Below are 27,946 nucleotides of genomic sequence, written 5' to 3'. Positions count from 1 at the left end.
TGTTAAAAGTAGAGCCCAACTGGGGCAAATCCTGCTGTGTGGTTTTCAAATTGCTGTTTTGTGCAGAGCTTTTGCTTGGCTTTACAGATGGGAGCAGAAATTCAGGTTTCGTTACAGGAATGATCCTTCTGGTGGAGACATGTTGTCTTTTAAACTTGAGCCTGTCCCTCAAACTCTCTCCTGCATGTTTGCTGTTATTGGAAGCTTGTCCTTTATTGCAAGGGGCTGGAGGTGCCTGCTTGTTCTCCAGGCTGAAGTTTCTCCTCAGGAATCAATGACCAGTGTGTGGGTAAATCCTCTTTTCCTGCATCACATAAACATTTGCTTTTAAAAGGCAGTAGTACTGAGTACTACTACTGAGCAGGTTTCTGGGTTAGTTTAATTTGATGATTTATTTGTCTCTTGTTAATTTGCTGAAAACACCCCTTCCTAAAACCATTTTGCATTTCTGCACAGAGGCATTATTGGGGAGAATTGGATTTGACTTCATTTTGAACCCACCAGCAATTCCATGTCCTCCTTTTGGTGGGGACACCAGAACTGGATGCAGTATTCAAGGTGAGGTCTCACCAGAGCAGAGTGAAGGGGCACAATCACCTCTCTTGCTCTGCTTGCCACACTCCTCTTGATGTACCCCTGCAGATGGGGTCTCACCAGAGCAGAGTAGAGGGGCAGATTCACCTCCCTCATCCTGTGGTCACACTTCTTTTGAGGCAGCCCAGGATATAATCTAGCAGCTTGTTCTCCTTTTTTTCCCCCTTTTTCCTTACCTTTTGTGATTCTCTTTGTTTCTTTGTTTTGTTTTTTTTGTCTGTTTGTTTGGGTTGTTTTTTTTTCCCTCCCAGAAAATAGTTGTAATTTTTTGTGTATCAGTTTCTTTTTACTCTCAAAGCTTGATCAGGAAGGTGGTTTCATTTCCCTAGTGTGTCACCTGCTGCTGTCCCTAAAGTGGACCCCAAACTGGTTTATGCTAACGTAGTAAATTACAAGTCAGACTTCACACCTGGCTGCTGTGTGCTTGCTTCCTTGCTCTCTCTCTCTCTCTCTCTTGCATTGCTGATTGACATCAGGTGGTGGCTTCCCCACATTTTCCTCCCTGACCCATAGCTTTGCAGTTTGCAAGGGGTAAAGAAATGTCTTCCCTGCAAAATGGCTGGCAGGTTAGAGAAGGCCTCTGCTCTATTGCAGAGGTAAATAAGAATGGATTTGTACTGCAAGGCAAATAATGGATTTGGGATATTGGACACTAAACAGATGTACTGAGGGGGAAAAAAAAAGAGAAAACAATTGTGTGTTAAGTGTGATAATGGCAGTGAGAGGGCTGGGATTTGAGTGCTCTTGAAGAAAACACAAGGTAAGGTCATGGCTACAGGAGCTGCTCTGTAATCCTCTAATGAACTTCCCGTGACTGCTTTTGTGTAATGCTCTAAACACGTTTCTCTTCCAAATTCGAGCATGAACCTTCACATCTGTGTACACTGAAGATCCTCTCAGTACAAAGCAGAGTGGACAAACTTTAGTAGTCAGTCATAGTTGTATATATTAGAGGCTTTTGTGGGGTTATACCTCGACAGAAGGTAGCACAAACAATAATAATAAACTGGTTGGACAATGTTGTACAGTAGGTGTGACAGATAAGGCTGGTGTCCTCACTCAGCTCCATAGCTGTGGTCATGCAAACTACAGAGCTTTTACAATGCTTTGTAGTGACACTGAGTAAGTTTTTTTTTTTCTCCATCAAATGCATGCTGGTCTTTTTATGAAGCTGGTTTGGTTTGCTTGAGGGTACGTGGTTATAACTACATGGTGGAATCTACTAAGAGGTATTAGTATTCTTAAAGATCTTTGAGGATGAGGCATATTACACCAGCCTGACACCTTTTGGTCTTGCATTGAGTGAAGTGCACTTGTGTGTGTTGTGAAAGCAGGAACTAGTCACCTACAGAGTGCTGTCCTGTCTGTGAGGGTCTGGTTTGCAGCCCTGAGCGCTCACTGTGTCGTTGTGTGGAAACCCTGACTCCTGCCTACAGCAAGGCTCCTGAATTTGGGATGGTTGTTAACATGCAGAGGACAAATTTCTTCTCCATGCAGAATGCTGCAACATGGAAACATCTCTCTCCAAGAGCAGTCCCTTTTAGTACACCTGGAGGATGCTGCTGCTTGCGGGGCAGGGAAGACTTTGGCACATCAGGGTTTGATGTCAGCATAAATCATTGATCTTTGCACCAGTGAAGGAAGGCTGAGAGAGCTGGGTTTGTGCAAGGAGAGAAGGCTTGGGGAAGACCTTGTTACCATGGACCAGTACACTAAGGGTGACTACCAGGAGAATGGAGACTCCCTTTTTACAAGGAGTCCCATGGAAAATACTAAGAGCAATGGGGACAAGCTGCTGCTGGGGAGATTCCCATTGGACTCCAGAAAAGTTTCCCCATGAGAACAGCCAGACATTGGAATCATCTCCCAAGGGAAGCAGTGGAGTCCCCTCTGTTGGACAGTTTGAAGACTCAGCTTGACAGGGTGCTGGGTCAGCTCATTTCAACTACACCATCACCTAGAAAGGTTGGACCAGATCATCCTTAGGGTCCCTTCCAACCTGTCGTTCTGTGATTTATACCTAATCTTAAGGGATTTTCTCCTTTGAACAGCTGTTGAAAGCAGCCATGGCTGCTCTGACCATTGCATGGATCCTTCCCCAGAATAGAGAATTGCTCTTCTCACCTGCTTGACTGGGAGCTGCCTTCTTGCTGCTCGAGTGGAGAAATGCTGTTGGATTACAGGAGTGAAAATTTCAGTACCTGCTTGTAGTGTCACCTGCCAACATACACCAATGAATGGAGTTTGTATCAGTCATTGAAACAAATGTGATCCCAAAAGCTAACCTGAGCTGCTCCCTGATACTTCAGAGGCCTTTCTAGAAAAGGCAGATTGCAGAAGTCACAGGAACCTGGGAAAGTCCCTCTGCAGAATTTACCATTTGAGTTGACAGATACTAAAAGCTGCAGCTGGAACAGCTCCTTCCTGGGTTCTTTATTATTTTCATCTTAGGGAAACAAACAGCAGGCTCCAGAGTGTCCTCCTCCAGCTGTTGGTGTGCAGAGGAAGGGCGCTCCTGTCCCTGGAGATGCACTAGACATCTCTGTCTGCCCTCTCCCAGGCTTGGAGGAAGGCTTCAGCATCTTGAGTTAGAATTGTTTGGGTTGGAAAAGACCTTTAAGATCATCAAGTCCACCCATTAACTCTACCAAGTCTGGTTCCAAAACATGTCCCTCGGCACCACATCTCTGTGTCTTTTAAACACATAGGGAGATGGGGATTCAACCACCTCCCTGAGTTCTGCTCATTGTTTCAGGCTTCTCAAGGAGCTGAATGTGCCTCTCGTTGTCCTCAGGCCCTCTGGCTCTGGGCAGTGGGGCTCTTGCTATCAGATACGAATGAGCAAGCGTTTGACATGAATTTAATGGCCAGCTTCTGCTGTTGGAGATGATAAAAACCAGAACTCAGTGAAAATGAGCAGGCAGTGGAGTCTGTGTCTCACAAGGTATATCCCTTTTGCTCCCCTGAACCTTTGGTCTGTCCAGAAGCAGTTCAAGTTGCAAAATCTGGGAAGTGCCACTACTTTGTGTTAAATTCCAAGGATTTAAAGAAGCTCCTTACCCCTGTAAGCTTCTGGCTTGGTTTGAAGCTGCTGTTTCAGCATCCCTGCCATGGAAAAGAGTTTACTCTTGTCCCTGTGGAGGTGAAACAAACACCAGAAGCTGTTGCTTTGCTATGCTGCTATGAAAAGCAGTAGGAATGCAGAAAATGCTGGGGCAGAAACGAAGCTGCTCCAGTATGGCTGTGCTCAGCTAGAGCAGGAATGGTTAACTCCCAGCTCAGTGATCTGAATCTCTTCCAGGTGACTGAGCGCAGCACTGTTTAGCTTCCTGCATTTGTCAGTGGGAAAATCCGGGCCCGGGCCGGGCTCCCTCGCCCTTGTCACGCTGCCCTGCCTCTGCTTCCTGAACTAGGGAGCGCAGCTGCTCCTGCCAGGAGTGAGACCAGCAGCCCCTCACTCCTACTCCTCCTTCTCCTCCAGCACGCCTGTCCCATGGCTGTGTTCAGAGACAGAGGGTACCCGGGGGGGCTGCTGGGGTCATTAATGCCTTTTGGGGTGACAAATTTTAAGTAGTCTGGGAAGTGATGAGTTGGCACTTTTGGTTGATTTTCCTGTTTGCCTGGGTGAGGTGAGGTAACCCTTGCTCTCTGTTTGTAACACACAACAGCTGGTGCTGGGGGAGGGCTGAGAGCCTGGCAGGGTGTCCCAGCAGTGCAGTGAAGGTGCTGGATACTGGAGGTCTCGGTGGGTACCCATTCAGTTCCCAGATCTGACAAATCTGGTCTGTTATCATAGGGAAGATCAGCAGGCAAAAAAGATGAGGGCAGGCAGGAATTTTGTGGGTATACTGTGAGTAATTGGAGTGTCTGTTGCCTTTGTTTGGTCCCAAAAAGCAGAGCTGCTTGAACAGTGAAGACCTGAGGGCTCTGTGTGTGCTGTTTTGAGGCAGGGTGCAGAAGAGAGGAGAGCAGCTACTGTCCATAGGCTTCAAGTCACTGTAATGGTGCCTTTTGTGTTAGAAAGCTGCAGAGGGTCCACAGATGGAATAAAACTGTACTAAAGAGATTGGCAAGTAATGATCTAAAGCCCAGCAGGACATGTACTGCTGCTTCAGACAGGGTTTGTTCAGCAAGGGGATTGTGTGCATCCAGTCCATGCTCGGTGCTACAGCACTGTTTGCCTTTGAGATCAGTAATTAATGTTCCTAGACTTTGAAGAGGCAGGAATGAAATCTCTTTCATGCTCCCTTTTTGTATAGCAACATAATTTCCTCTCCCATTTTGGAGATTCCCCTGCTTTCTGGGTGTATTTTTAACAAGCTCTAACTTCTGGAGTGGAGAGTAGCAGAACGACCTGTCCTAGTTTTGCCTGGAGCAGAAAGTGACTCTTCTTTTAAAAAGGAAAGATTAAAAGCTTGTTACTGCAGTGCAATCCTCTGTTGCCCACCCTGCTGGTGCTCAACAAAGTCCAGAAGGATTGGAGCACTTTTCCCTGGATGTTATAAGCAATTTATCCTTTCCCTTTGGATGCAGTTGGGAAGGTGTTTGTCCTTGCTGTGCTGCTGGTGACAGCTGGGTTACAGGGAACGCTCCCCTTTGCTTTGAGGTGCACACATGGATTAACTTCTTTTGCCTTTTTGCTTGATGAGATTGCAGTTAGAGTTTACAGTAGCAGTGGATAATTAATGCTCTGTCCTCCAAACCATTTTCTCTCCTTTTCCATTCCATCTTCTCATTTTCTTCCCACCCAGGCTTGCCAGTGGACCATTCTCAGCTCTCTTCCCTCGTGCTGAAGAGTCCCCTGGGCTTGAACCCAGCGTTTCAGGTGAACTTGAACACAGCTGTCCAGGGTTCATCTCCTCTTCTGAGTCCTGTCCTCAGTGATGCTGGTGGTCCCAGGATAGAAGAGGATGATGAAGTGAAACGCAAGGTAAGATAATGAGGTGACTGAGAATTTCCATGCAGAGAAAAGTGCTGGCTTCAGGTGAGGAGCTGTGCTGGCTGGGCCCTGAATGGTGATGATGTTATATTTGGTAGTAGAAGAGATGTGTCCTGTGGTCAGTGTTGTAAACTCCGGTGCTGATGGTTTGGTTGGGTCTGTGTGTCTCTCGCTGTTGTGGCAGGAGTCCCCACTGCCCTCGTGGTGTAGGGATCCTCTTGGTGTCTGCTGTTGGGTTCACCTCCCACTGTTTTGGCAGGAATACCTGCCAACGGCCCTGGCATGGCAGGGAGCTGTGCTCAAAATCCGCCTTTTGTACCCCAGAATGGGAACAAGTATTGGTGGAGCTGCTCTCTCCATAGCTGGCTGTTCTGTCTGCTGAGAGGTGAACAATGGTCTGGCCTTGCAGAAGCTTGAGGCTTGCTTTTGAAAAAGTGAGGGGTGAAACAGGCCCTGACTTCTGCAGGTGCAACAGGTATCAAAGGAGGAACAACTTTGTGTCCTCAAGATGTGCTTATGTCTAGGTACTGATCCTTAGTCTAGGCTGCTTCGCTTTCCTTCCACCAGTAAGCAGTGGCTGCTCTAACTGGCAGCTCCCCAACATGATGTGGGATTTTCATCACCCTGATGTAGAGCTCAGGATTCACCTTTGCTTTCATTGAGTAATCCTAATTATCCAATATTCATGTCCTGGAGGCCACTTCACCTTCAGTCCTCAACACACAAGCTTCAGCTCCTTGCTCTGTGCTTCAGCAAGAAAGGCCTCTCTGTCACACCCTTGTCCTCTGGCACACTGCACTGCTGCAGAGCTTTTCTGAAAGATGAAGTGAGTGGTGGTTGTCCACAAATTCTGACCAAGGTCTCCCAGGAGCTTCCCAAATGTTTTGCATACTCTGCGCAGCAAGCCTCCCGTGGTCTGCGTGGTAAAGCTGGAGCACCACTTCATGCTGTCCTCTGATGGTGTGCTTTTGTTAAGCAGAGAGGCTTTGTGTGTCTCCAGAGTTCTTCAGAATGCTGGAGGAGGCCAGATGTCAGTGTGTGGTTCACATGTGCTTTCTGATCCCCCCTGCAGCATCTCAGGAGTGGTTGTTAGCAATGATAAGAATCTGCAGCCACAGAATCGCTGAGGTTGGATGGGACCTTTGGAAATCCAGCACCTCTTTCTTAAGCAGCTGCTCCAAGCCTTTAGATGCACTCAGGAGAAATAAATGAGTGTGTGCCTCTGTGTGTGTTGCTCCATACATTCCTGACTACTTTTTTAGACATGGAAAACAAATTTCAGGTCAAGCATTGGAACAGGCTGCCCAGGGAGGTGGTGGAGTCACTGTCCCTGGTGGCATTCACAACATGTCTGGACATGGCACTCCAGGACATGGTTTAGTGGGCATGGAAGTGTTTGGTTGATGGTTGGACTTGATCTTAGAGGTCTTTTCCAAGATTCTGGAGTATCTGACAGATTGCTGTCCACACTTTAATTCTCTGTATTCTACTTCATAGAATCATGGGGCTTGGAAAAGACCTCTAAGATTGTTAGATCATTTCTTTCCTGCAGGAGTGGAATTGGAACAGGCAGCCCAGGGAGGTGGTGGAGTTCCCTGTCCCTGGAGGTGTTTAAGAAACACGTGGACATGGCACTTGAGGACATGGTAGTGTTAGGTTGATGGTTGGACTTGATGATCTTAGAGGTCTTTTCCAAGCAAAACAAGTCATAGATTCTGTGATTCTGTGATAGAATAGTCTGGTTCTGTTTGCATACTGACCAATTCCTGCCTGTCCTTCCAGCGCTACCCAACTGACAAGGCCTACTTCATAGCAAAGGAGATCCTTGCTACCGAACGGACCTATTTAAAGGACCTGGAAGTGATCACAGTGGTAAGGGGCTTTAATTGTCTTTAATGCTTTTCCTCTTCCTAGTCATTTGGTAAAACTTGAAATTTCCTCCAGCTGGCAGAAAAAGGAAGTCCTATGATGAGCCATGATCTGTGAGCTAGGTAGCTGTTACCTTCCTTGTTATGCAGGTCCTCCTGTGGGACTGCAGATACCTCCTGTAGGCTTCTGCCGTTAACTCCAACAGCTACATCTCGTGGCATTTTGATGTCTTAGGCACATTTCCCTTCTAAAAACTGTCAACAGAGACTGCATAAAAATGTTTTGCATTCAGCTGCAGTGGCAGTCCCTGCTGCCAGCTCTGCTTGTAATCCAGCCATTATCCATGTGGTGTTCCTTGGGGAGCTTCTGTCTGCGTGCCTTCTGATGGCACAAGCAGATGGCAGTTGCAAAGGGTATTAAGGCTCATAGAGGTTTGAGGACTTTTTACTCTTCCTGTTACTTCTTTTTTCTTTCCTTTTTGCCTCCTTTGTCCCAGAATTATCAAGTGAGTGCTTGTTTGGAGGTCGTTTGGGTTTCCCAAACCCTTGTTTGGGTTTCAAACTCTCTTTCTTGAAGAGCTTTTTGTTTCTTCACTCCACGTTTGAATGCTGGGAGTGTTGCTTTTCTGTAAGCTAATGTTTTCATTTCAGCTAAGAGAAGTTTGGGTCCCTTCAGATGAGGTCTCTCAGTGGGTACCATCTCCCTCAAATTCCTCTTACAGCTTTCCCACCACATCTCCTCAAAGATGGGGAAATATCTGGCACCTCAGAGGAGTTCTGAAATGCACACATCCCTGCCAGAGATCCCTTCCAACCCAAACCATTTTATGATGCTATGTGATATGCAGCAGGATGTCTCCAGCTACTGAATGACTTGCACAGGGCTCCAGGTTTTCTGAAGGAGCAGTTTTATCTGTGCTGAAGTGAAGGCAGTGGTGTGATACCAGCTGTGGTAGCCATGTGGTGATGACTGTAATTTAGAGCTGGTACCAACCATCTCAGCATTGCATTAAGGAACTTGCTTGTGCTCAGATCCAATCATAAGCCTCATATTTGTAATGGCTGGCAAGGAAAAAAAATTGCATCTTTTTCAGATTGTCATTCCTCTTTCTCCCTTCCCTTCCCCTCAGTTCTTTCTCCCTTCCCTTCCCCTCAGTTCTTTCTCCCTTCCCTTCCCCTCAGTTCTTTCTCCCTTCCCTTCCCCTCAGTTCTTTCTCCCTTCCCTTCCCCTCAGTTCTTTCTCCCTTCCCTTCCCCTCAGTTCTTTCTCCCTTCCCTTCCCCTCAGTTCTTTCTCCCTTCCCTTCCCCTCAGTTCTTTCTCCCTTCCCTCCATCCCTGCAGACACTTGAGATGCTAGCCATGAATGTCTGTCCCAGAGCCATGTCTCAGTGTTTCTGGTCTCTCCGGCAGTGGTTCCGCAGCGCTGTGCTCAAGGAGAACGCCATGCCCGAGGGCCTGATGACTTTGCTCTTCTCCAACATAGACCCAATTTATGAGTTTCACCGAGGCTTTCTGAAAGAGATTGAGCAAAGGCTGTCACTCTGGTAAGCTTTGGAGTGGGGGTAGCTTTTGGAATAGAGTAGAATAGAATTAACCAGGTTGGAAAAGACCTCTGAGATCATCGAGTCCAACCTATCATCCAACACAATCTAATCAACTCAACCATGGCACCAAGCACCCCAACCAGTCTCTTCCTAAACACCTCCAGTGATGGTGACTCCACCACCACCTCCATCCTCTTGTCAAAACCCTATTTAATCTGTATTTACACTGGTATCCCTGCATGCATAGGATGAAGGAAAAAGTCTTTTCAGAAATGTATCATTCTAATAAACCCTTACTAAGCACGTTTTGCAAAGCCTGGTTTTCAAGCACTGCCTTGGACATAATATCCTGGAGCTGTATGAATTATACACCAGCTTCTGTAACCACAGAATCATTTAGGTCAGAGAAGACCCCAAAGGGACAGAGTGGACCCCCATCAATTTTGCTGATGATATCAAACTGGGAGGGGTGGTTGTGCTGCCATCTAGCATGATCTCAACAGACTGGAGAGCTGGTTAGGGAGAAACCTTCTGAAATTCACCAAGGGCAAGTGTAGAGTCTTGCATCTGGGGAAGAACAGCCCTATGGATCAGTACAGGTTGGGGGCTGACCTGTTGGAGTGTAGCAGTCTTGGTACACAGCAGGCTGACCCATGGCCAGCAATGTGCCCTCATGGCCAAGAAGGCCAGTGGCATCCTGGGGTGCATTAAGAGCAGTGTGGCCTTCAGGTCAAGGTTGCTTTGCCTCCCCCTCTACTCTGTGCTGGTGAGGCCTTGCCTAGAGTACTGTGTCCAGTTTTGGGCACCCAAGTTCAGGAAGGACAAAGAACTACTGGAGAGAGTCCAAGGCAGGACCACAGAGATGCTGAGGGGACTGGAACATCTCTCATATAAGGAGAGGCCGAGAGCTGGGGCTGTTTATCTTGGAGGAGACTGAAAGGGAATCTCATGAATTCTTACAAATATGTAAGGGGTGGGTGTCAGGAAGATGGGCCCAAACTTCTCAGTGGTCCCCAGTGACAGGACAAGAACTAATGGGCATAAACTTGAACACAGGTTAGTTCCATCTAAACATGAGAAGGAGCTTCTTTTCTGTGAAGGTGGCAGAGCACTGGAGTAGGCTGCCCAGAAAGGTTGTGGAGTCTCCTTCTCTGGAGAATTTCAAGGCCCTCTCAGAGGCGTTCCTGTGTGACCTGCCCTAGGTGACCCTGCTTTGGGATCTCCAGAGGTCCCTTCCAACCCCTACCACTCCATGACTCTGAAGTACAACAGAAGTTGGAGAGAGGAATTTCTGCATCTCCCATGTACTGTGCCTGCTCATTTCATCTCCTTCCCTGTGTTTCAGGGAAGGGAAAAACAATGCTTCCATGAAAGGAGATTATCAGCGCATTGGTGACATCATGCTCAGGAATATGCGTGCTCTGAAGGTAGGTAAAGGATGACAACAAAGGAACCTTTGTTCCTTTCACTCATTCCCCCACCCCCCCTTTTATCAGGGATGAGAGTTCAAGGTTTGGTGTTCCCACTAAACTTGAAGTGACTTGCAAAAAACTATCGTTCATAAAACAGATTAAAAGGCAAACAAAACAACTGCACCAAGGCTTTGTACCACTGTTCTTAGTCACCTGCATATATCTGCAGAAAAGGTGGGTGGTGGTTGGCTAATTAGCAGGAGATGAAGAATGATTACTTAATGAGCTTCAGCAGCTCTCTTGTGTTTGCACAAGTCAAGGTCTCCCCTGTAGAGAAACTGTTTCAGAAGGGGTCAAGGCAGCCTCAGCAAATTTGCCAACACCACCAAGCTGTGTGGTGTGGTCAGCAGAGGGACCTGGGCAGGCTGGAGAGGTGGGCCCATGCTCATGAAGTTCAACAAAACCAAGGTCTGGAGAAGAGAAGCCTGAAAGGGAATCTTATTTATGTTTATAAATACCTGAAGGATGGGTGTCAAGAAGGTGCCAGGCTCTTTGCAGTGGTGTCCTGTGATACGATGAGATGCAGTGGATACAAACTGGAACAGAGGAAGTTCTGCCTCAACATGAGGAGAAACTTCTTTGCTGTGAGGGTGCTGGAGCCCTGGAGCAGGCTGCCCAGAGAGGTTGTGCAGTCACCTTTAGAGATATTCAAGACCCATCTGGATATGTTCCTGTGTGACCTGCCCTAGGTCATCCTGCTTTGGCACCAGGGTTGGACTCAATGATCTCCAAAAGTCTCTTCTAACCCTTAACATTTTATGATTATAAGGTCCTGCAACTGGGTTGGGACAATCTCAAGCACAGATACAGGCTGGGCTGCAAGTGGACTGAGAGCAGCCCTATGGAGAAAGACTTGGGGGTGCTGGTGGATGGAAAACTGAGTATGAGCCAGCAATGTGCTCTCCCAGCCCACAAAGCCAGTCACATCCTGGGCTGTGTCAAAAGAAGCAAGGCCAGCAGATCAGTGTCTCCCCTCAGCCTCCTCTTCTCCAGACTGAACAACCCCAGTTCCCTCAGCTGCTCCTCACCAGAGCTGTTCTCCAGATCCTTTACCAGCTTTGCTGCCCTTCTCTGGACACACTCCAGCACCTCAATGTCCTTCTTAGAGTCAGGAGCCCAAAACTGAACCCAGTGTGGCATCAAGAGTGCTGAGAACAGGGGGACAACCATTGCCCTGGTCCTGCTGGCTGCCCTATTGCTGATCCAGACCAGGATGCTGTTGGCCTTCTTGGCCACCTGAGCACATGCTGGCTCATGTTCAGCCACTGGTGATCAGTCTGTTGAAGACTGCTTTCCTTTGGTCCAAGTAATCTTTTGTCTGATTCCACAGGAGTTTACCAGTTACCTGCAGAAGCACGACGAGGTCCTGACAGAACTGGAGAAAGCAACCAAACGCCTAAAGAAGCTGGAAATGGTTTATAAGGAGTTTGAGCTGCAGAAGGTTTGCTACCTGCCCCTCAACACATTTCTGCTCAAACCAATCCAAAGGCTGATGCACTACAAGTTGATCCTGGGCAGACTTTGCAAGCACTACACAGCAGAGCACTGGGACTTCGCAGATTGCCGCAGTGAGTGAGCACTCAGCTCTATAAGTGTGAGGCAGGAACCCATTCCCATCTACAGATAAAGCTTTGCCCAGACCCTGTGGGAATCATAGAATCGTTAAGGTTGGGAAAGACCTCCAAGACCATCAAATCTAGCCACATCTAGAGGGAGAGTAGGTTTAGACTGGATGTTTGGAAGCTCTTCAGTATGAGGGTGGCGAGACTCTGGAATAGGTTGCCCAGAGAGATTGTGGATGCCTCCTCCCTGAGGGTGTTCAAGGCCAGGTTGAATGAGGCCTCGAGCAGCAGAGTCTAGTTGAGAGGTGTCCCTGCAACAGTGGGGAGGTTGGAGTGGATGATCTCTGAGGTCCCATCCAATCTGAGGCATTCTGTGATTCTATGATTCCATGATCTGAAACTTTCACACAGGGAGCCACAGAATGAAAGAAACAGCGCTCTTGGCCTTCGAGGACTGACACTGACACGCTTATGTCAGAGGTTCCTGCATCCTGTTAGCTTTAATGTTCTCCCGGCATCATTGTGGTGATTCTTAGACTTGATTATTTCTCTCTTGGAAGCTAAATTGGAAACAGCAAGCATTGCATCCCCCAATTCAGTCTGAATGCTCTTTGTGCTCTCTGTCACCTGCAGCTCTGGGAAACACACAGGAACTTGGGTTCAGATTGCTGAGAGCACAACTGCTTAGTGAATAGTCATTTAGATATCAGGGGGGGAAAAACAGAATATACCAAGGGGAACAGCAGGAAAGTGTGAGGAGGCAGCTGAATAATAAGGAGGGGTGGAATGTTTAGCATGCATTTTAAAATTAGCTGGGTTTTGGTGCTGGGTTTCACTCTTGCCACACTGTGGTACAGGGCTCTGAAGCTTTCTGCAAGGGACAGAAAATTGCCTTAGCCACTGGTTTGGAACATTCAGAAGATAACTTAGATGTAGTGTGTTCCCCTTGCATGGAATGACTTCTTTTTCTGGCCTTCCAGACAGTTTTTTACCTCATGGTAATCCTGATGGATCTTAATGTTTCAACCAAAGGTGGAAAATCAGTCCTTTTCTTCTCCCCCTTTTTCAGTGGGGGAAAAAAAACCAAACAGTTTTTATTTATTTATAGATTCATAGAATGGTTTAGGTTGGAAGAGACCTTAAAGATCATCTCATTCCAGCCCTCCTGCTGTGGGCAGGAACACCTCCCACTGGACCAGGTTGCTCAAGGCCTCATCCAGCCTGGCCTAGAACACCTCCAGAGAGGGTCATCCGTGACCTCCTCATCATTTCTAAGTAAAACTACAACCAAAAAGGATTGCTTCAGAGTGTCAGGAGCTTGCACACTAAATTCCATTCATTTACTAAGTAATCTTTGGCAGAAATAGTTGGCTTTAATTTACTTTTGGCCACATGAGGAATACTTCTAGTATGCAATATAATGTGAGAGAGACAATAATCTTCAGCAGCTTAGCAAGCACTGTGAAGTTGCTTGCCAGTCTCCTTTTTGCTCTTGGGGAGCTAGCAAATATGCTTTGTGGTGTTGGCAGTTGAGCTAGATGATCCAACTGTTCTGACTGTTAAGTTTCAGGTTCCATCTTCCATGGGTGCTCTCTTCTCATCCCCTTGGTGCCCATCTCCTTACAGATGCACTGAAGGAAGTCACAGAAATTACATCTCAGCTGCAGCACAGCCTTATCCGCCTGGAGAACTTCCAGAAGCTGACAGAGCTTCAGCATGACTTGATTGGCATAGACAACCTCACAGCACCTGGCAGGGTGAGGATCTTGGCTTAGTTTTTAGAGCCTTCATTGGGTTTATGGCCAGGAAGTGCCTTTCAGCCACCTATTTGTGGTCACTGCCTCTCTGTGTTGTCTTTTGATAGATATACTGAGCATAAGTGCAGGAGCATCGTGCATGCTTTTGGAATGCTATGGCAGTCACTGCAGTGGGATGTAAGTGTAATAAATAGGTGGTGAACTGCTGGTCTCCAGGAGGAACTCTACTCCTTTTCCTTCTCTTGCTTCATTGATTGAAATGCTGGCTGCAGCAAGGAGCTGATTCACGTTACAGGGCTGGAGGAAAGGTTTCATCTGGTGTTTAACAAATCTGTTAGTGAGCACTGCTGGGCACCAATCAACCTCTGTATACTCTGGGATGGAAAAAATACCCATCAAGCACTCAGATTCTCAGTCTTTGGGAAAGATGAGGCTTTGCCTGACTTTTCCTTTTCCCCTGCAGGAGTTTATCCGGGAAGGTTGCTTGTACAAGCTCACCAAGAAGGGGTTGCAGCAGAGGATGTTCTTTCTGGTGGGTGTCGGTTCTGGTTTCTCTAAACCCAAAGTCTTCCAGATGCAGTTGTTGTGCAGCTGTGCCTGGCATGTGCTTGTGATGGGAATGAGCAGTTGTACCTGAAAACTCTGTTCAGCTGGATTCCTTCATGGCACGTGGTTTTAACAGGGCTTGAGAAATGAATTACCTCTCTTGTCAGTAAGCAAAACAGGGGGGTTAGAAAAGTTAAGTTCAATTGACTAAGAAGTGGCCATCTACAGTGGCCTTTAAACAACAGGTTCTTAAAAGCTGTCTAAAAGTATTTGGCCCTACTTGCTATCTTCAGAATGTTTATTGTACCCTTCCTGCCTTTTTCAGTTCTCAGATATGTTACTGTACACAAGCAAGGGGGTTACAGGGACAAACCAGTTCAAAATTCATGGACATCTTCCTCTGCATGGCATGTTGGTAAGTGGCTTCAAGATGCATCACAGTGTCAAGGAAATGACTTTTCCTTAGGGTAGAGTGAGACATTCCGTCAGGGCACAAGGAGCAAAGCCACAAGCTGCTCACAGGCCGGTGCCAGCAGCCTGCTGGTGCTGCTGGCCGTGGCCTGGACCTTCAGGTGCCCCAGCCTGCGTGTCACAAAGGTGTCTGGAGGTGATAAGGTGCTAAGTTCTTTCCATGGCATTAGCAGGACTGCTCAAGCACACCCTTTTCACCATTCATCTTCACACTGCTGTGAGAGCCTGATCTGGGAAGAGAGCTTTGTCCTGGTGTTTTCCCCCACTGTGTGTACTCAGTCCTCCTGCCTCCCCACTCCCCTGTTCTAATGGGACTGTTCTTTCTGTGCTTGATTTGCAGCTGATAGTGCTCGACCCACCGGTAAGTAACCAGCTGACTCCTCCTCAGAACCCTCTGCTTGTGCTGTTGGATGTGGTGCTGTGCTGCCCGAGATGCAGCTGTAGAAGTGCACAGTAGAGATGTTCATGTAGAGCCGAAATAGACTTGAAGTAGGTGGTGGTCATCAAAAAAGTAGCTGTTTTGCACTTGGTGCAGCTGGATTGTAATCATACTCAACTCAAATTTCTAGCAGGCCAAGGAGGGCAGTTTAGCATCAGTCACTTAGTAGAGATGAGAAAAAGCTCTTCTTTTTCTGCAGGTGGAGGAGAGTGAGAATGAATGGGCTGTCCCACACTGCTTCACCATCTATTCAGCACAGAAAACCATCGTGGTGGCAGCAAGGTAACATTTCCCCTCCTCAGTTGCCTGGAGGTGTGAGAGGCAGCCTTCTCCAAAGAGTTCCTGTTGGCTTCTTTGGTGCAGAGCCAGGGGAGTGGTTCATGCCTCCTCAGAAAGCAGGGCAGGACTGCTCTCATGGCAGTGTGTGGTCAAACACAGAGCAGCAGCAGTGACACTGCCATCCTCTTGGATGCCACTCTGCCAGTGCCAGCTTTTAAACAACTGCTGCAAAGCAGGAGGCAGAACAAAATCTAAACACACAGAGTTTAGAGACCCAAAAGGAATTGAAATCCAGGGCGTGCAAACGGATGTAAGGAGGGGAGAATTCCTGCATGGATCTCATGCAGGAAGCTGGGAAGGGGAAAATTAAAGGCTGGCTTGGAGAGAAAGCCTGTCCCTTTTCAGTGTAGCTTAGAGACACAGAATGGGTTGGGTTGGAAGGGACCTAAGGATCATCTGCTCTAACCTCCTTGCCATGGGCAGGGAAGCCTCTCAACTGGATTTGGTTGCTCAGCAATGTCCCTGCTCACTGCAGGGGAGTTGGACTGGTGACCTTTGGAGGCCCCAAATGACCAGCCCAAACCATTCTATGATTGAAGGTTCTTAAATTTGGAGAAGTACACATAATTTTTACCTTGTCATGACTTAGAAATAGTTCAAAGGTGATTGTTTTATTTATGTGACCTGACCACGCTGGGCTTAGGCCACATGTGGAACTTCCACTCTAAATTAAAAACTTGCAGGGGAAAAAAAAAAGAGATGGTTACCAAAAAAAGACTCCCACAGCCCCTCCCAAGCAAACCCCAGTGCTGTGTATAACACTGCAGCAGCAGCTGTGCAGACAGAAGTAAAAAAACCACCACACTGTGGCCATGTCTGCAGGAGATCCTTACACTGCCACATACCCATGGGCACAGCTGCACAGGTGTGAGCTGCAAAGCTCTCAACCCTGTCACTGTGGCATCCTCACACTGCCACATACCCATGGGCACAGCTGCACAGGTGTGAGCTGCAAAGCTCTCAACCCTGTCATTGTGGCATCCTCACACTGCCACATACCCATGGGCACAGCTGCACAGGTGTGAGCTGCAAAGCTCTCAACCCTGTCACTGTGGCATCCTCACACTGCCACATACCCATGGGCACAGCTGCACAGGTGTGAGCTGCAAAGCTCTCAACCCTGTCATTGTGGCATCCTCACACTGCCACATACCCATGGGCACAGCTGCACAGGTGTGAGCTGCAAAGCTCTCAACCCTGTCACTGTGGCATCCTCACACTGCCACATACCCATGGGCACAGCTGCACAGGTGTGAGCTGCAAAGCTCTCAACCCTGTCACTGTGGCATCCTCACACTGCCACATACCCATGGGCACAGCTGCACAGGTGTGAGCTGCAAAGCTCTCAACCCTGTCATTGTGGCATGAGCCCTGTCACTGCAGTGGACGCTCTGTGGTGTGGAAGAAGTCCTCACCTTCCTCCCTCTGTGTTTTACTTGCTTGAAATGTCAGGTGAATCCTCCATCCCCTTTAAAAGGTGTGCTGTCTTTCAGGTTGCCTTGTTTCCAGTGCAGAATCACAGAATTGTTGGAAAAGCCCTCTAAGATCATTGAGTCCAACCATTGACCCCACACCACCGTGGCCATTAAACCATGGCCCAAAGTGCCATGTCCACATGTTTCTTGGACACCTCCAGGGGTGGTGACTTCACCAGCTCCCTGGGCAGCCTGTTCCAGTGCCTGACCACTCTTGCAGGAAAGAAATTTTTCCTAAATTTCCAACCTAAACATTCCTTGGCACAATTTCAGACCAGTTCCCCTTGTTCTATCACCTAAGGAGAAAAGACCAACCCACTCACTCCAGCCTCCTGTCAGGTAGTTGTAGAGAGCAATGAGGTCCCCCCTCATCCTTCTCTTCTCCACACTAAACAACCCCAGTTGTCTCAGCTGCTCCTCACCAGATCTGCTCACCATCTTTGTTGCCCTTCTCTGGACATGCTCCAGCACCTCAATGTTTGTCTTGGAGTAAGGGGCCCAAACTGAACCCAGTACTCAAGGTGTGGCCTCATCAGTGCCTGGTACTGGGAAGCAATCACTGCTCTGGTCCTGCTGGCCACATTATTGCTGACCCAAGCCAGGATGCTGGTAGCTGTCTTGGCCACCTGGGCACACTGCTGGCTCGCCTTCAGTTGGCTGTCAACCAAACACCCCCAGGTCCTTTTCCTCTAGGCAACTTTCTTTTTGGAATGAAGTATGATTATATGTTTGAAATAACCCACTAGCTATGCAGTTCTCTATATGAAGAACAGCAAGATCTAGACCACATAATTCCTCTTCTGCAACCACTAGCTCCAGAAGGGGATATTATGTGGTCCTCTGGCTCATTCTCTCTGCTGTGAAATCCAAGTTTTTAATGGTATTTTAGTCTGGATTCAGGGCTTGAATGTAGATGTGAAAGCTGTGTGAGGCCAGCTTCCTGTCTGGAAGGTTCATGCTCTGGAGGAATTTTTATGTTATTTTAATGCATTTAATGCAGAGGGACTGCTCCTTGTATGGGGCAGTGACTTGTGCCTTCCTCAAGCAACACAGCACTCTGCCAGGGCTCCAGGGTGGATTGGATTGGATTGGATTGGATAGGATAGGATAGAATAGACCAGACCAGGTTGGAAGAGACCTTCGAGATCATCATGTCCAACCCATCATCCAGCACCATCTAATCAACTAAACCATGGCACCAAGCACCCCATCACTTTGCCTTGCTTTCACAGCTCCTGAAGGCCACTCTGAGCTTGCTCCATTCTCTTTGCCTTTGCAGCACCCGCCTGGAGATGGGGAAGTGGATGGAAGACCTAAACATGGCAATTGAAATGGCCAAGAAATCCACTGAGAAATCTGACATGCTCCTGGAAAACTCAGTGTGCAGCCGCTCCAACAGTAAGTGGTGGTTCCTGCCCTCTTGAAGAGCATCAGCTGCCAAGTCCCTTTCACTTCTGCTGTTGAGAATTCAGTTGCATTCATGGAACATGTTTGTAGTATCACATGTGGTAATGGAGAGTGAATTGTGCTTCTCTTTGCTTTTAATCAAAAGAAATGATGCTTGTCTCCCTAGGCTGATGTTCCTGCTAGCTCTGGATGCAGCAGAAGATGCTCCAGTTGCAGAGCTGTTAATGTGATATGGTTCTTAGCCATCTCTTCCCTGGGTTTTTCTCAGTTTTTAACCATGGAGTGCATTTTCTTGTCCAGAAATGTGGGGTCTTTGGAGATCAGCTTTTACAGCCCAGCATTCTTGTCTCCATCTCCGGTGGTGTTACGGATGTGCTGAAGCATGGAGTGGCCCTTCGTGGATTCCTCACTATTCCTCACTAGGAGTCAGCTGAATATGGGTTGTGGGGATCTTGGTTGGTTTGTTTGACACAGTGCTGAGTCAGCTGTCCCAAGCAAAGCTGAGAGATGAAAGCCAAAAATGATCTCCTTTGGGAGCTGTGTAACAAATTCAACTGCCCTGCTTTAGGCCTGGACCGTTGCAAGAGGAAAAGGTTTTTGCTCAGGAATCCCTGCTTCTCTTGCTCTCTGTATTGCACACTTTTAAACTGCTGCCAAATTCTCCTCCCCCAGGATCCTCTGATGAGGTCTCTCTAGAGCAGGAGTCCGAAGATGACTTACACTCTTCTCGTAGCTCCTTGGACAGGCAGAGCCACCACCGTGCCAACACAACCGTGCACGTGTGCTGGTACCGCAACACCAGCATCTCCATGACTGACCACAGTGTGGCTGTCGAGGTACCTGCAGGCACAGCTCTGACCTCTCACTCTCTGTCCTGGCTCACTCAGCTGCTGCTCATCCTCCATCCACTCCATCTCCCCCTGCTCCTCAGCAGTGCCTCTGCATCTGCAGGAGAGCGGAGGCCGCTGCATGTTGGCCCCTCTCTGCATGTCTGTGTCTGCACGCACAGCTCTCCTGACTGCAGGGCTGTGCTTCAGCAGGGGCTCTGAAGGACATAGAACTGTTGGAGTGAGTCCAGAGGAGGCCACAAGGGATGATCTAAGGGCTGGAGCACCTCTGATACAAGGATAAGCTGAGGGAGCTGGGGTTATTCAGCCTGGAGAGGAGAAGACTCTGGGGGGGACCTTAGAGCTGCCTTCCAATACCTGAAGGGATCCTCCAGGAAGGCTGCAGAGGGACTTTTCATAAGGGTGTCTAGTGACAGGACAAGGGGGAACAGTTTGAAGCTGTGGGAGACTAGGTTTAGGCTGGATCTGAGGAAGAAGTTCTTCAGTATGAGGGTGTTGGGACTCTGGAATAGGTTGCCCAGAGAGGTTGTGGATGCCTCCTCCCTGAGGGTGTTCAAGCCCATGTCGAATGAAGCCTTGAGCAGCCGAGTCTGATTGAGAGGCATCCTTGCCCATGGTGGGGAGGTTGGAGTATATCATCTCTAAGGTCCATTCCAACCTAAGCTATTCTGTGGTCTTGGAGGACTGATTTGTTCCTCAGCTTTGCTGAAGGCTGAGCTACCTATCCATTATATTTACCTTTGGAGATTGACTCTGCTTCACTGTGGTCTGGTTAGCTGCTATACTGCACCTAGAATTAATGAGAGTGCTTCAAGCTCAGTGGGAGGACAACTTCTTTGCCCTTCTGTCACAGCAAGGGTGAGCAGCAAGCTTAGAAAGGGCCATTTTATGCCAGGGTTGTGTTAATGCTGAACAAGGATTTATGATGTGCCTTGCTGGGCTGCTGTTTCCTTGGGTCTCACCACTCAGCAGGGCTTGATCATAGGATCATAAATTGTTATGGTTGGAAAAGACCTTTAAGATCATCAAACCCCTAACCATTCCCTAAATGTACCAAGTCTGGTGCTAAACCATGCCCACCCCTCAGCGCCACATCTCATCATGCATAAGAACTTGGCCTTAAGGGCTTCATGAAGAGCCAAGATACCATTGCAATGCCATCAACATTAGTAAGGCCATTGTGTAAGAGGAAGGATCCTTCTGGATTGAAATTTTGGATACTTTAGCTGTTGATACAGTCTGGGATGAAGAGTTGACTTAAGAAAGGAAATCCATGCTGCACTGGCAGCACATTTGGGTACTGAATCCTGCAGCTTTTGAGGCCCATGTCTCTTCAGCATTCCTTACACAGAGCTCTGCTTGCACTGGTACCATGGTTTTACTGTAGGCTGCCATTTGGCAAGGGCAGCTGGGTAGGACACCTTCCTGGAGGCTCATGTGCATGGAAGTCTTCCAGGAGTGGAATGGACCTAAATACCATGAGGATGGTCACCAACTAGACAGGAAAAGAAGAACTAGACTAGAAAAAGAAGGCCACTAGCTAGACAGACAGCAGTGGAGTAGGGTGCTGCATCTGTGTATTTACCATCCCACCTTCCCTGCCCTCCTGGCAGGGCATTTTTTGTTTGATGGAAGGAGTTCAGAGTTGGGCTCTGAAGCACCTGGGGTGTTGTGATGCAGAAAGCCTACCCATCCGCTCAGCGAAGGTAGTCCTAGAGAGGTTGCCCTGGCTTAGGGTCCACAAGTTGGACACTTCAGCTGGCAAAAAAAAGGACTTTCTTTTGGAAGAGACCAGCCTTCCTTCCCCTGCTGATGTCCTTGTGAAAGGCACCATTTTGCTCTTCTGTCCCTGGGTAATGAGGCCGCACAGCTCCAGGCCCTGAGGTTGATGGTGCTGGGTTTGCAGTTCCCTCTCGCTTTCATCTGTTCTGTGTTCTAACACCACCATTTTTTTTCACAATCCATCTTCCTTTAACAGATGCCTTTCTTGCATCACTTCTCTTGTCCTAATGTTCTGGTTTTCTCTTTCTCTCTTGCTTTTCCCTGCTCAGTTTTCTGCTCTCTTGCTGTTTCTCCAGAGCTTCCTCCTCGCTATTTGCTGGGCCAGGCCCAACGGCCCAACACAATCACCCATGTTTGTTGGTACCGGAACCAGAGCCTATCCCTGTCTGATTACCTGTGCATGATCCAGGTAAAAATGCCTCTCAAGTTCTGTGCTGGTGGGGAGGAGCCATGGGATGCCAAGCAAAGTGTCCTGCTGCTCACCTTGTGGTTGCTCAGTGAGCCTATATGCGCTGGCGTGAGGAAGCCCCAGCCAGCCAGGGCAGTTATAATCTTGCCTTGGTGATACAGGATCTCCTCCAGTTCATGCTTCCCAAAGTGGTTCTCCATGCATATCTGCTCCATTTGCTGCCATTCTGTGCTTTAGGTTCCTTTATCCCACCACAGAAGCACTCAGAAACTCTGACTCCAAGGTGAAACGTTCCCTGCAGCCTGCTGGGCTTGGCTTCATGGAGCTACCTCACGTAGCTTGGCCACAACCCTGGCATCCTCTCTCTCCTCTTCTGCTTTTGTTTCCCTCTTGCTTGGTGTGTTCTGCCTGGTGTTTCTGCACATACAGAAGGGTGGCTGAGGGGTTGGATGCCCTCCTGGCTGTCACATCCCTCTGATCACACAGGAGGGCACTCGCTGACCTGTGCCTCCAGCGACCGAATGGTCACTCGAGGGATGGGTCAGTGCAGTGGCCTCCTGTGCACTGAGATGTGCCAAGTGCTCAGCCATGCCAGGGCAGGAGAACTTGCTGCTGGTGGAGAGAAATCACTGGTTTAATCAGAAGAAGATAGTTGGGAAGTAGTGAACTGAAGATACAAAGTCACTCAGTCTCTTTTTACAGCAGGGGAGGAAGTGCAGGAGTGGTTAGGGCAAGCAGCAGCAGCAAGCTTTGTACCTGCAGCAGCTGTCTTCTCCTGAAGGTCAGCAACTTGTGTTGGTTTCATGGTAGTTTTCTTTCTGTTCCATGCTAGAACCAGCTCTCTGGGTACTTGCTGAGGAAGTTCAAGAACAGCAATGGCTGGCAGAAACTGTGGGTTGTCTTCACCAACTTCTGCTTGTTCTTCTACAAAACACACCAGGTGAGCCAATGCAGCTTATGGGACCATAAGCTTTGGGGCTGGGGGGGAGCCTGGGGGTCCTTGACTTTCTGCTCCAGCTGCAGCTCAGTGCTGTTTGAAGGAGAGTAACAAGTGGAAGGGGAGGTGTTTCATGACAAAGCTGATCTCCCTAAGGCCATGGGCTCTTCTCTCAGGACTTAACCAGGCTTTACAATTCTGTTAATGGTCCTGGCCTTCTGTGGGTGAGGGAGAAAACACCTCCTCATGCAGTGACTAATGGTAGTGAGGGGGCAATCAGCAGCCTTTGGGTCAGTTTCTGTCCATTTCTCTCCCTGCTGGGCTTCAGCAGAGTCAAACAGCCCAGTGGAGCCTTCAGCAGCAGCTTGCTAGTGACCTGTGCTGCAGTGCAGCCTGTGTCTTCTCATCTTACTGACCCAGTAAGCTCTCTTTATTTTAACCAGGTTCCTTGCTTTGAGAGCACCTGTTCTGGGAGGGTTGTTTCTACTTTTGGGTTGGATCTGTGCTTGGAGTTCCAGAGAGAGGGTGTGAAGAGGGAGTCAGTAGGAAAACCCGTCTTAAGATCATCCTGTCCAACCACTGACCCAACACCACCACATCCCCAAGTGTCTTATCTACACGTTTCTTGAACACCTCTAGGGACAGTGACTCCACCACTTCCCTGGGCAGCCTCTTCCAATGTTTGACCACTCTTGCAACACAGACAATTTTCCCTATTCTCCAACCTAAACCTCCTCTGGTACAATTTCAGGCCCTTTCCTCTTGTCCTGCCACTTGTTACTAGGGAGAAGAGACCAACCCCCACCTGGCTCCAGCTTCCTTTCAGGGAGTTGTAGAGAGCAATGAGGTCTCCCCTCAGCCTCCTTTTCTTCAGACTAATCAACCCCAATTCCCTCAGCTGCTCCTCACCAGACTTGTTCTCCAGACCCTTCACAAGCATTGTTGCCCTTACCAGCAACCACAGGGGAACCCAGAAGGCAGCACCAGGCAGGGGATCAGAAGCAAGGAGCTCTGTGAGAGCAGTGAAAGGAGCTGGGGGAAGGGTTTGTTGTAAACAGTCAGAAGCCTCTCGGAAGATAAAGTCCACTCCTCCTCCTGCTCTCTCCTCAAGTGCAAAGGCCTGTATTAGGAATAGTGTGGCCAGCAGGAGCAGGGAGGTCACTGTGCCCCTGGACTCTGTATTGGTTAGGCCACACCTTGAGTCCTGTGTCCAGTTCTGGGCCCCTCAGTTTAAGAAGGACATTGAGACACTTGAACGTGTCCAGAGAAGGGCAACAAGGCTGGGGAGAGGCCTTGAGCACAGCCCTGTGAGGAGAGGCTGAGGGAGCTGGGATTGTTTAGCCTGGAGAAGAGAAGGCTCAGGGGTGACCTCATTGCCCTCTGCAACTACCTGAAAGGTGGTTGTAGCCAGGAAGGGGTTGGTCTCTTCTCCCAGGCAACCAGCACCAGAACAAGGGGACACAGTCTCAAGCTGTGCCAGGGGAGGTTTAGACTCGAAGTGAGGAGAAAGTTCTTCACTGAGCGAGTCGTTCGTCATTGGAATGTGCTGCCCAGGGAGGTGGTGGAGTCACTGTCCCTGGAGGTGTTCAAGGGGAGCACTTGGTGCCATGGTCTGGTTGTGAGGTCTGTTGGGACAGGTTGGACTCGATGATCCTTGGGGTCTCTTCCAACCTTAGTTATACTGTGATACCTTACCCACAGAGTACAGAGGAGGGAGTGTGTGCTGGGGTGGAGCATGCCTTGCACTCAGGGCTGGGCTGTTGGGCTCTTGCAGGACGATTACCCCTTGGCCAGCCTCCCACTGCTGGGCTACGCCGTCAGCAACCCCGTCGAGGCAGATGGCATTCACAAGGATTTCGTCTTCAAGCTGCAGTTCAAGTCCCATGTGTATTTCTTCAGGGCTGAGAGCAAATACACCTTTGAGAGGTAACTTCCTGGTTTCTCTGTCTATCCTGGCATGGAACATGCTCCTCATTCACTGGTTGATCAGGCAGAGCCTTCCTTTTCCCTCCTGAATACCTGAGAGCACACTCTCAGTAATGAAGCAGCTGAAGGAGGAGGGAGCCTTGCGAAGAGAAGCCATCCCTGTTTTGGCTACAGCTCCTGAGGCAAGGCTAAAGCAGCAGACCACACAGCTTCAAAGCAGAGTTTGCAGGCCAGGGTGCCTGAGCAAAGACCTTTGCCTAAGTAACTGCAATTTCATTATCAAGGTTGATGCTGCTCAGTGTGATAATGAACCAAACACAGCACGTGCTGAACAGAGCTGACCATGTTACTCAGCTCTCTACCCAAATCATGCTGAATGTCACCTACAAGGCAGGCACAGCTGGAGTTAGGGGATAAAAGAACACAAGAGGAGCATCTCAGGGAGGGGGAAAGGGCTGTGGATGTGGCAGGGATGAGGATGGACAACGGCTTGTGCTTCTCTCCCACCACCCAAGACAGGAAGCCTGTTGTGTCTGTTGCTTTAATAAAGTCACCTTCTCAACTGCTTTAGCTTTCTGAGCCTGTGTCAGTGCCAGCCCTCACAGGGCACTGGGGCAAACCTTCAGCTTGCCCAACTAAGAGTCCTGGGGCTCCAAGCTGGGCAGCTGCAGGGTCTTACCTGTAAGGCGACAGCCGTGCAGGGTAGCAGTGGTGGCTTTGGAGTGTGAGTCTCTGCAGGAGGTGTTACCTAATTTCTCCTTCCTGGATCACACACTGGTGAGAGCTCCCCAAGACAGCTGAGCTGTGCTCTTTAACCCACTGCTCTCATGTAGTGACAGCAAGGTAAAAATGTCCAGTGCCCAGGGGGTGTTTGTCTTGGGTTTTCCACTCTTGATTTGCTCTCTTCCATATTCCCAGATGATTGCATTAGGTTGGGAGGGACCTTCAAAGGTCATCTTGGCCAAGCCCCCTGCAAGGAGCAGGGACACCTCCAACTAGATCAGGCTGCCCAGGCCACGTGAACATGTCTGTTACATAATTCATTGTAAGAAAAGCAATCCGTGGAGCAAGAAAACTTCTTGTTAGCCTGTGCTCCTTGGGAAACGCATTTTGTACATTCCCAGAGAATGTGTTGTGCTCTCAGAATTGCTCACAGCCCTGGTGAGCTGTTACTTGGACAGGCAGCCCTGCTGGGCAGTGTATTTACCACACCTCAAGCTGTTCAGTTGGAGAGTTTGTTTTCTAAGAGAGTTGTAAAAGAGAGAGAGAGAGATGTTTTGTGTGGCTCGGGGCACAGCTCATAACCAAAGGGCTGAAGGCTTGAGCATTTCTCCTGTCCTTTCTTGCCAGGTGGATGGAGGTGATCAAGAAAGCCACCAGCTCTCCAGCCAGGTCAAATCTGCTGCCTCCCAAGGATGAGAAGGACAGTCACACAGACTGAAGCAGGAGAGAGCAGGATCTGTTGTAGACAGCAACAAAAGAGGCAGGTGGAAAGGGGAGTTGATCAAGCCAAGAACCAGCAGGCTCATTTCCACCTGGTTTGGAATGGGGGAGCGAAGGAGCTGCAGATGGGGATCACATCCATTCCCAATGGTATGGAAGGAGGGTCAAGTCTATTCCAGCTGAACCTACTTAGAGAGAACCTAACCACCACAGAGCTGCAGTGTACACACATCATGGAAGGCTCATTGCTCCAGCTGTACCTGTACAGTAACACTCTTGCCTGCCCTGAAGGCACATGCCACCTCGTTTCTCCGTTTGGACTGGATGCTCAGCAGCAGTGGAAAAGAAGCAGCAGCTGTCAGTGGTGTGAGTGGCTGCCAGCTGCTGGTGCCAGGGCTTGCTGGCTCCCCAGAGGTCCCTTCCCCTGATGCTCAGCATGGCTCTCTGTACAACTGCTGCCTTGCTGCTGCTAACAGCAACCTGCTGGCACAGTCATCTCAGACTAATGAGGGATCCACAGGGGTAGTTGCTTAAGCCATTCATTGTGAACAGGAAATGCAGCTCTCCTGGAACTCTGGAAGCTGCCATGGGGGGAGCAGGAGGCCTGAACCTCTGCCAAGCCGCTGAGGTTCTGGTCTGTTGTGGGTCAGTACAGGTAGGCTGCGTGGTCCTTGCTCTGAACTCTGCTATGGCACAATGCTGAGAGGGTCACTTGCTATTCTCATATCACAGCTCCAGAGCTTCCTTATCCTCTAGCAGGCATTACTTAAGGCAGGAGATGGCAAACCCACTCTCCACCCTGATCTGGGTGATGTTTTCCAGGCATTTAAGCGATACAGGAGAACAAGCTTCTCTGAAAGTCACTGCTGGTTTGTGCTTGGGTCATGCAAAGACTTCTGAAAGTCTCTCTCCTTACCTTTAAGCTTGGGGTGGGATCCATCTTGTTTCTCGTGAAGGTGGAAGAAGTGACTAGGTGCCAGGCAGAACGTTAGTGGCCGTGGGCTCCATTAAATGCCTGTGTTTGAGCCGAGTGTTTGGGGAGGTTCCATGTTTGCAGAGCAGTCACCTTGGCTGGCCTCCACGGACAGACTGCCACAAGCTAAGTGCCACAAAAATGCTGCTGGGTGAGGCTTTGATGGGCTCTAGGGACTCTGCTTTTGTATTAGGTAGAGAAGTGCTTGTGTACTAGGAGGAGGAGCGGTGAAGTGGTGCAGGGAGAGGAAAAGGGAAGTGCTGCATGTTGTGAGGGCAGAGGAGTGCGGGGGTTTCTGGGAAACCATGGAGGCCAGAGGCCAGCTCGTGTGGTGTCCAAGGCTGGTGCAGGTGATGGTCTAAAACATGTCTGGGAGGGGGTTCCAGAGGGCTTTTTCCAGGCTGCTTGCTTGGCATTTGCATCCTAGAGATGAGCGAGTGCAGACCCAGCCTTCACTCCCGCTGTCACAATGCCTGTTGTCCCATGTAACTTAAGTGTATTTAATTTATTAGTGCTGTCTGGTTTGGGGTGGTTTTCAATTACCTGTTGTAGGGGGGTGTGTGTGAATTGCCTAGATACAGCACAGCTGAAAGTAAATAGCATCTTGGTATAAAGCTCTCTCAGCCTCATTCCTGAGCCCACATCCCCCTCTGCGCTGCAGCGCTGCTTCTCCTCAGGCCCAAGAGGAGAGGTTTCACTGTGTCGAGTCTCTGCATGCAGTGCTTCTTCCTGGGTGATACCACCTGGCCTAGGGGGCCTACAAGAAAGCTGGGGAGGGGCTTTTTAGGGTGTCAGGTAATGATAGGATTAGGGGGAATGGAACAAAAATAGGAAAGGGTAGATTCAGATTGGGTGTTAGGAAGAAATTCTTCCCCGTGAGGGTGGTGAGACACTGGAACAGGTTGCCCAGGGAGGTGGTGGAAGCCTCATCCCTGGAGGTTTTTAAGGCCAGGCTGGATGTGGCTCTGAGCAACCTGATCTAGTGTGAGGTGTCCCTGCCCATGGCAGGGGGTTGGAACTAGATGATCCTTGAGGTCCCTTCTAACCCTAACGATTCTGTGGTCACTGCTGGAGCTGCTCAGCAGGAGTCTTCTCCTCTTGAATGAGAACTCTCCCATGCACTTGCTGCCCTTTGCTGCTCTCTTGCAGGGAAGCTCTGCCAGCAACTGGTGTTCTGGCCACTTAACCCCAACCATTATTTGCAGTGTTGCAGGC

General features: G+C 49.1%; 1 protein-coding gene across 1 annotated transcript in view; it reads left to right on the top strand.

Moving 5' to 3' along the window:
- The window catches only part of FARP2 (FERM, ARH/RhoGEF and pleckstrin domain protein 2), a 78,811-nt gene extending 52,045 nt beyond the window's left edge, over positions 1-26,766 (top strand). The window contains exons 14-28 of the mRNA XM_054167097.1: positions 5,346-5,524; positions 7,316-7,405; positions 8,812-8,945; positions 10,291-10,372; positions 11,748-11,985; positions 13,606-13,736; positions 14,200-14,268; positions 14,608-14,697; positions 15,094-15,114; positions 15,392-15,474; positions 18,286-18,404; positions 19,086-19,249; positions 22,285-22,392; positions 24,164-24,315; positions 25,666-26,766. Coding sequence (XP_054023072.1) covers positions 5,346-5,524; positions 7,316-7,405; positions 8,812-8,945; positions 10,291-10,372; positions 11,748-11,985; positions 13,606-13,736; positions 14,200-14,268; positions 14,608-14,697; positions 15,094-15,114; positions 15,392-15,474; positions 18,286-18,404; positions 19,086-19,249; positions 22,285-22,392; positions 24,164-24,315; positions 25,666-25,756 — 1,751 coding nt within the window. The 3' untranslated portion in view covers positions 25,757-26,766. The remainder of the gene's footprint in view (positions 1-5,345; positions 5,525-7,315; positions 7,406-8,811; positions 8,946-10,290; positions 10,373-11,747; positions 11,986-13,605; positions 13,737-14,199; positions 14,269-14,607; positions 14,698-15,093; positions 15,115-15,391; positions 15,475-18,285; positions 18,405-19,085; positions 19,250-22,284; positions 22,393-24,163; positions 24,316-25,665) is intronic.
- The last annotated feature ends 1,180 nt before the right edge of the window (positions 26,767-27,946 follow it).

Source organism: Dryobates pubescens, chromosome 13 (assembly GCF_014839835.1).
Source record: "Dryobates pubescens isolate bDryPub1 chromosome 13, bDryPub1.pri, whole genome shotgun sequence".
Lineage (NCBI taxonomy): Eukaryota > Metazoa > Chordata > Aves > Piciformes > Picidae > Dryobates > Dryobates pubescens.
Note: the sequence above shows the minus strand (reverse complement) of the source record. Positions and strands in the feature narration are given on the sequence as shown.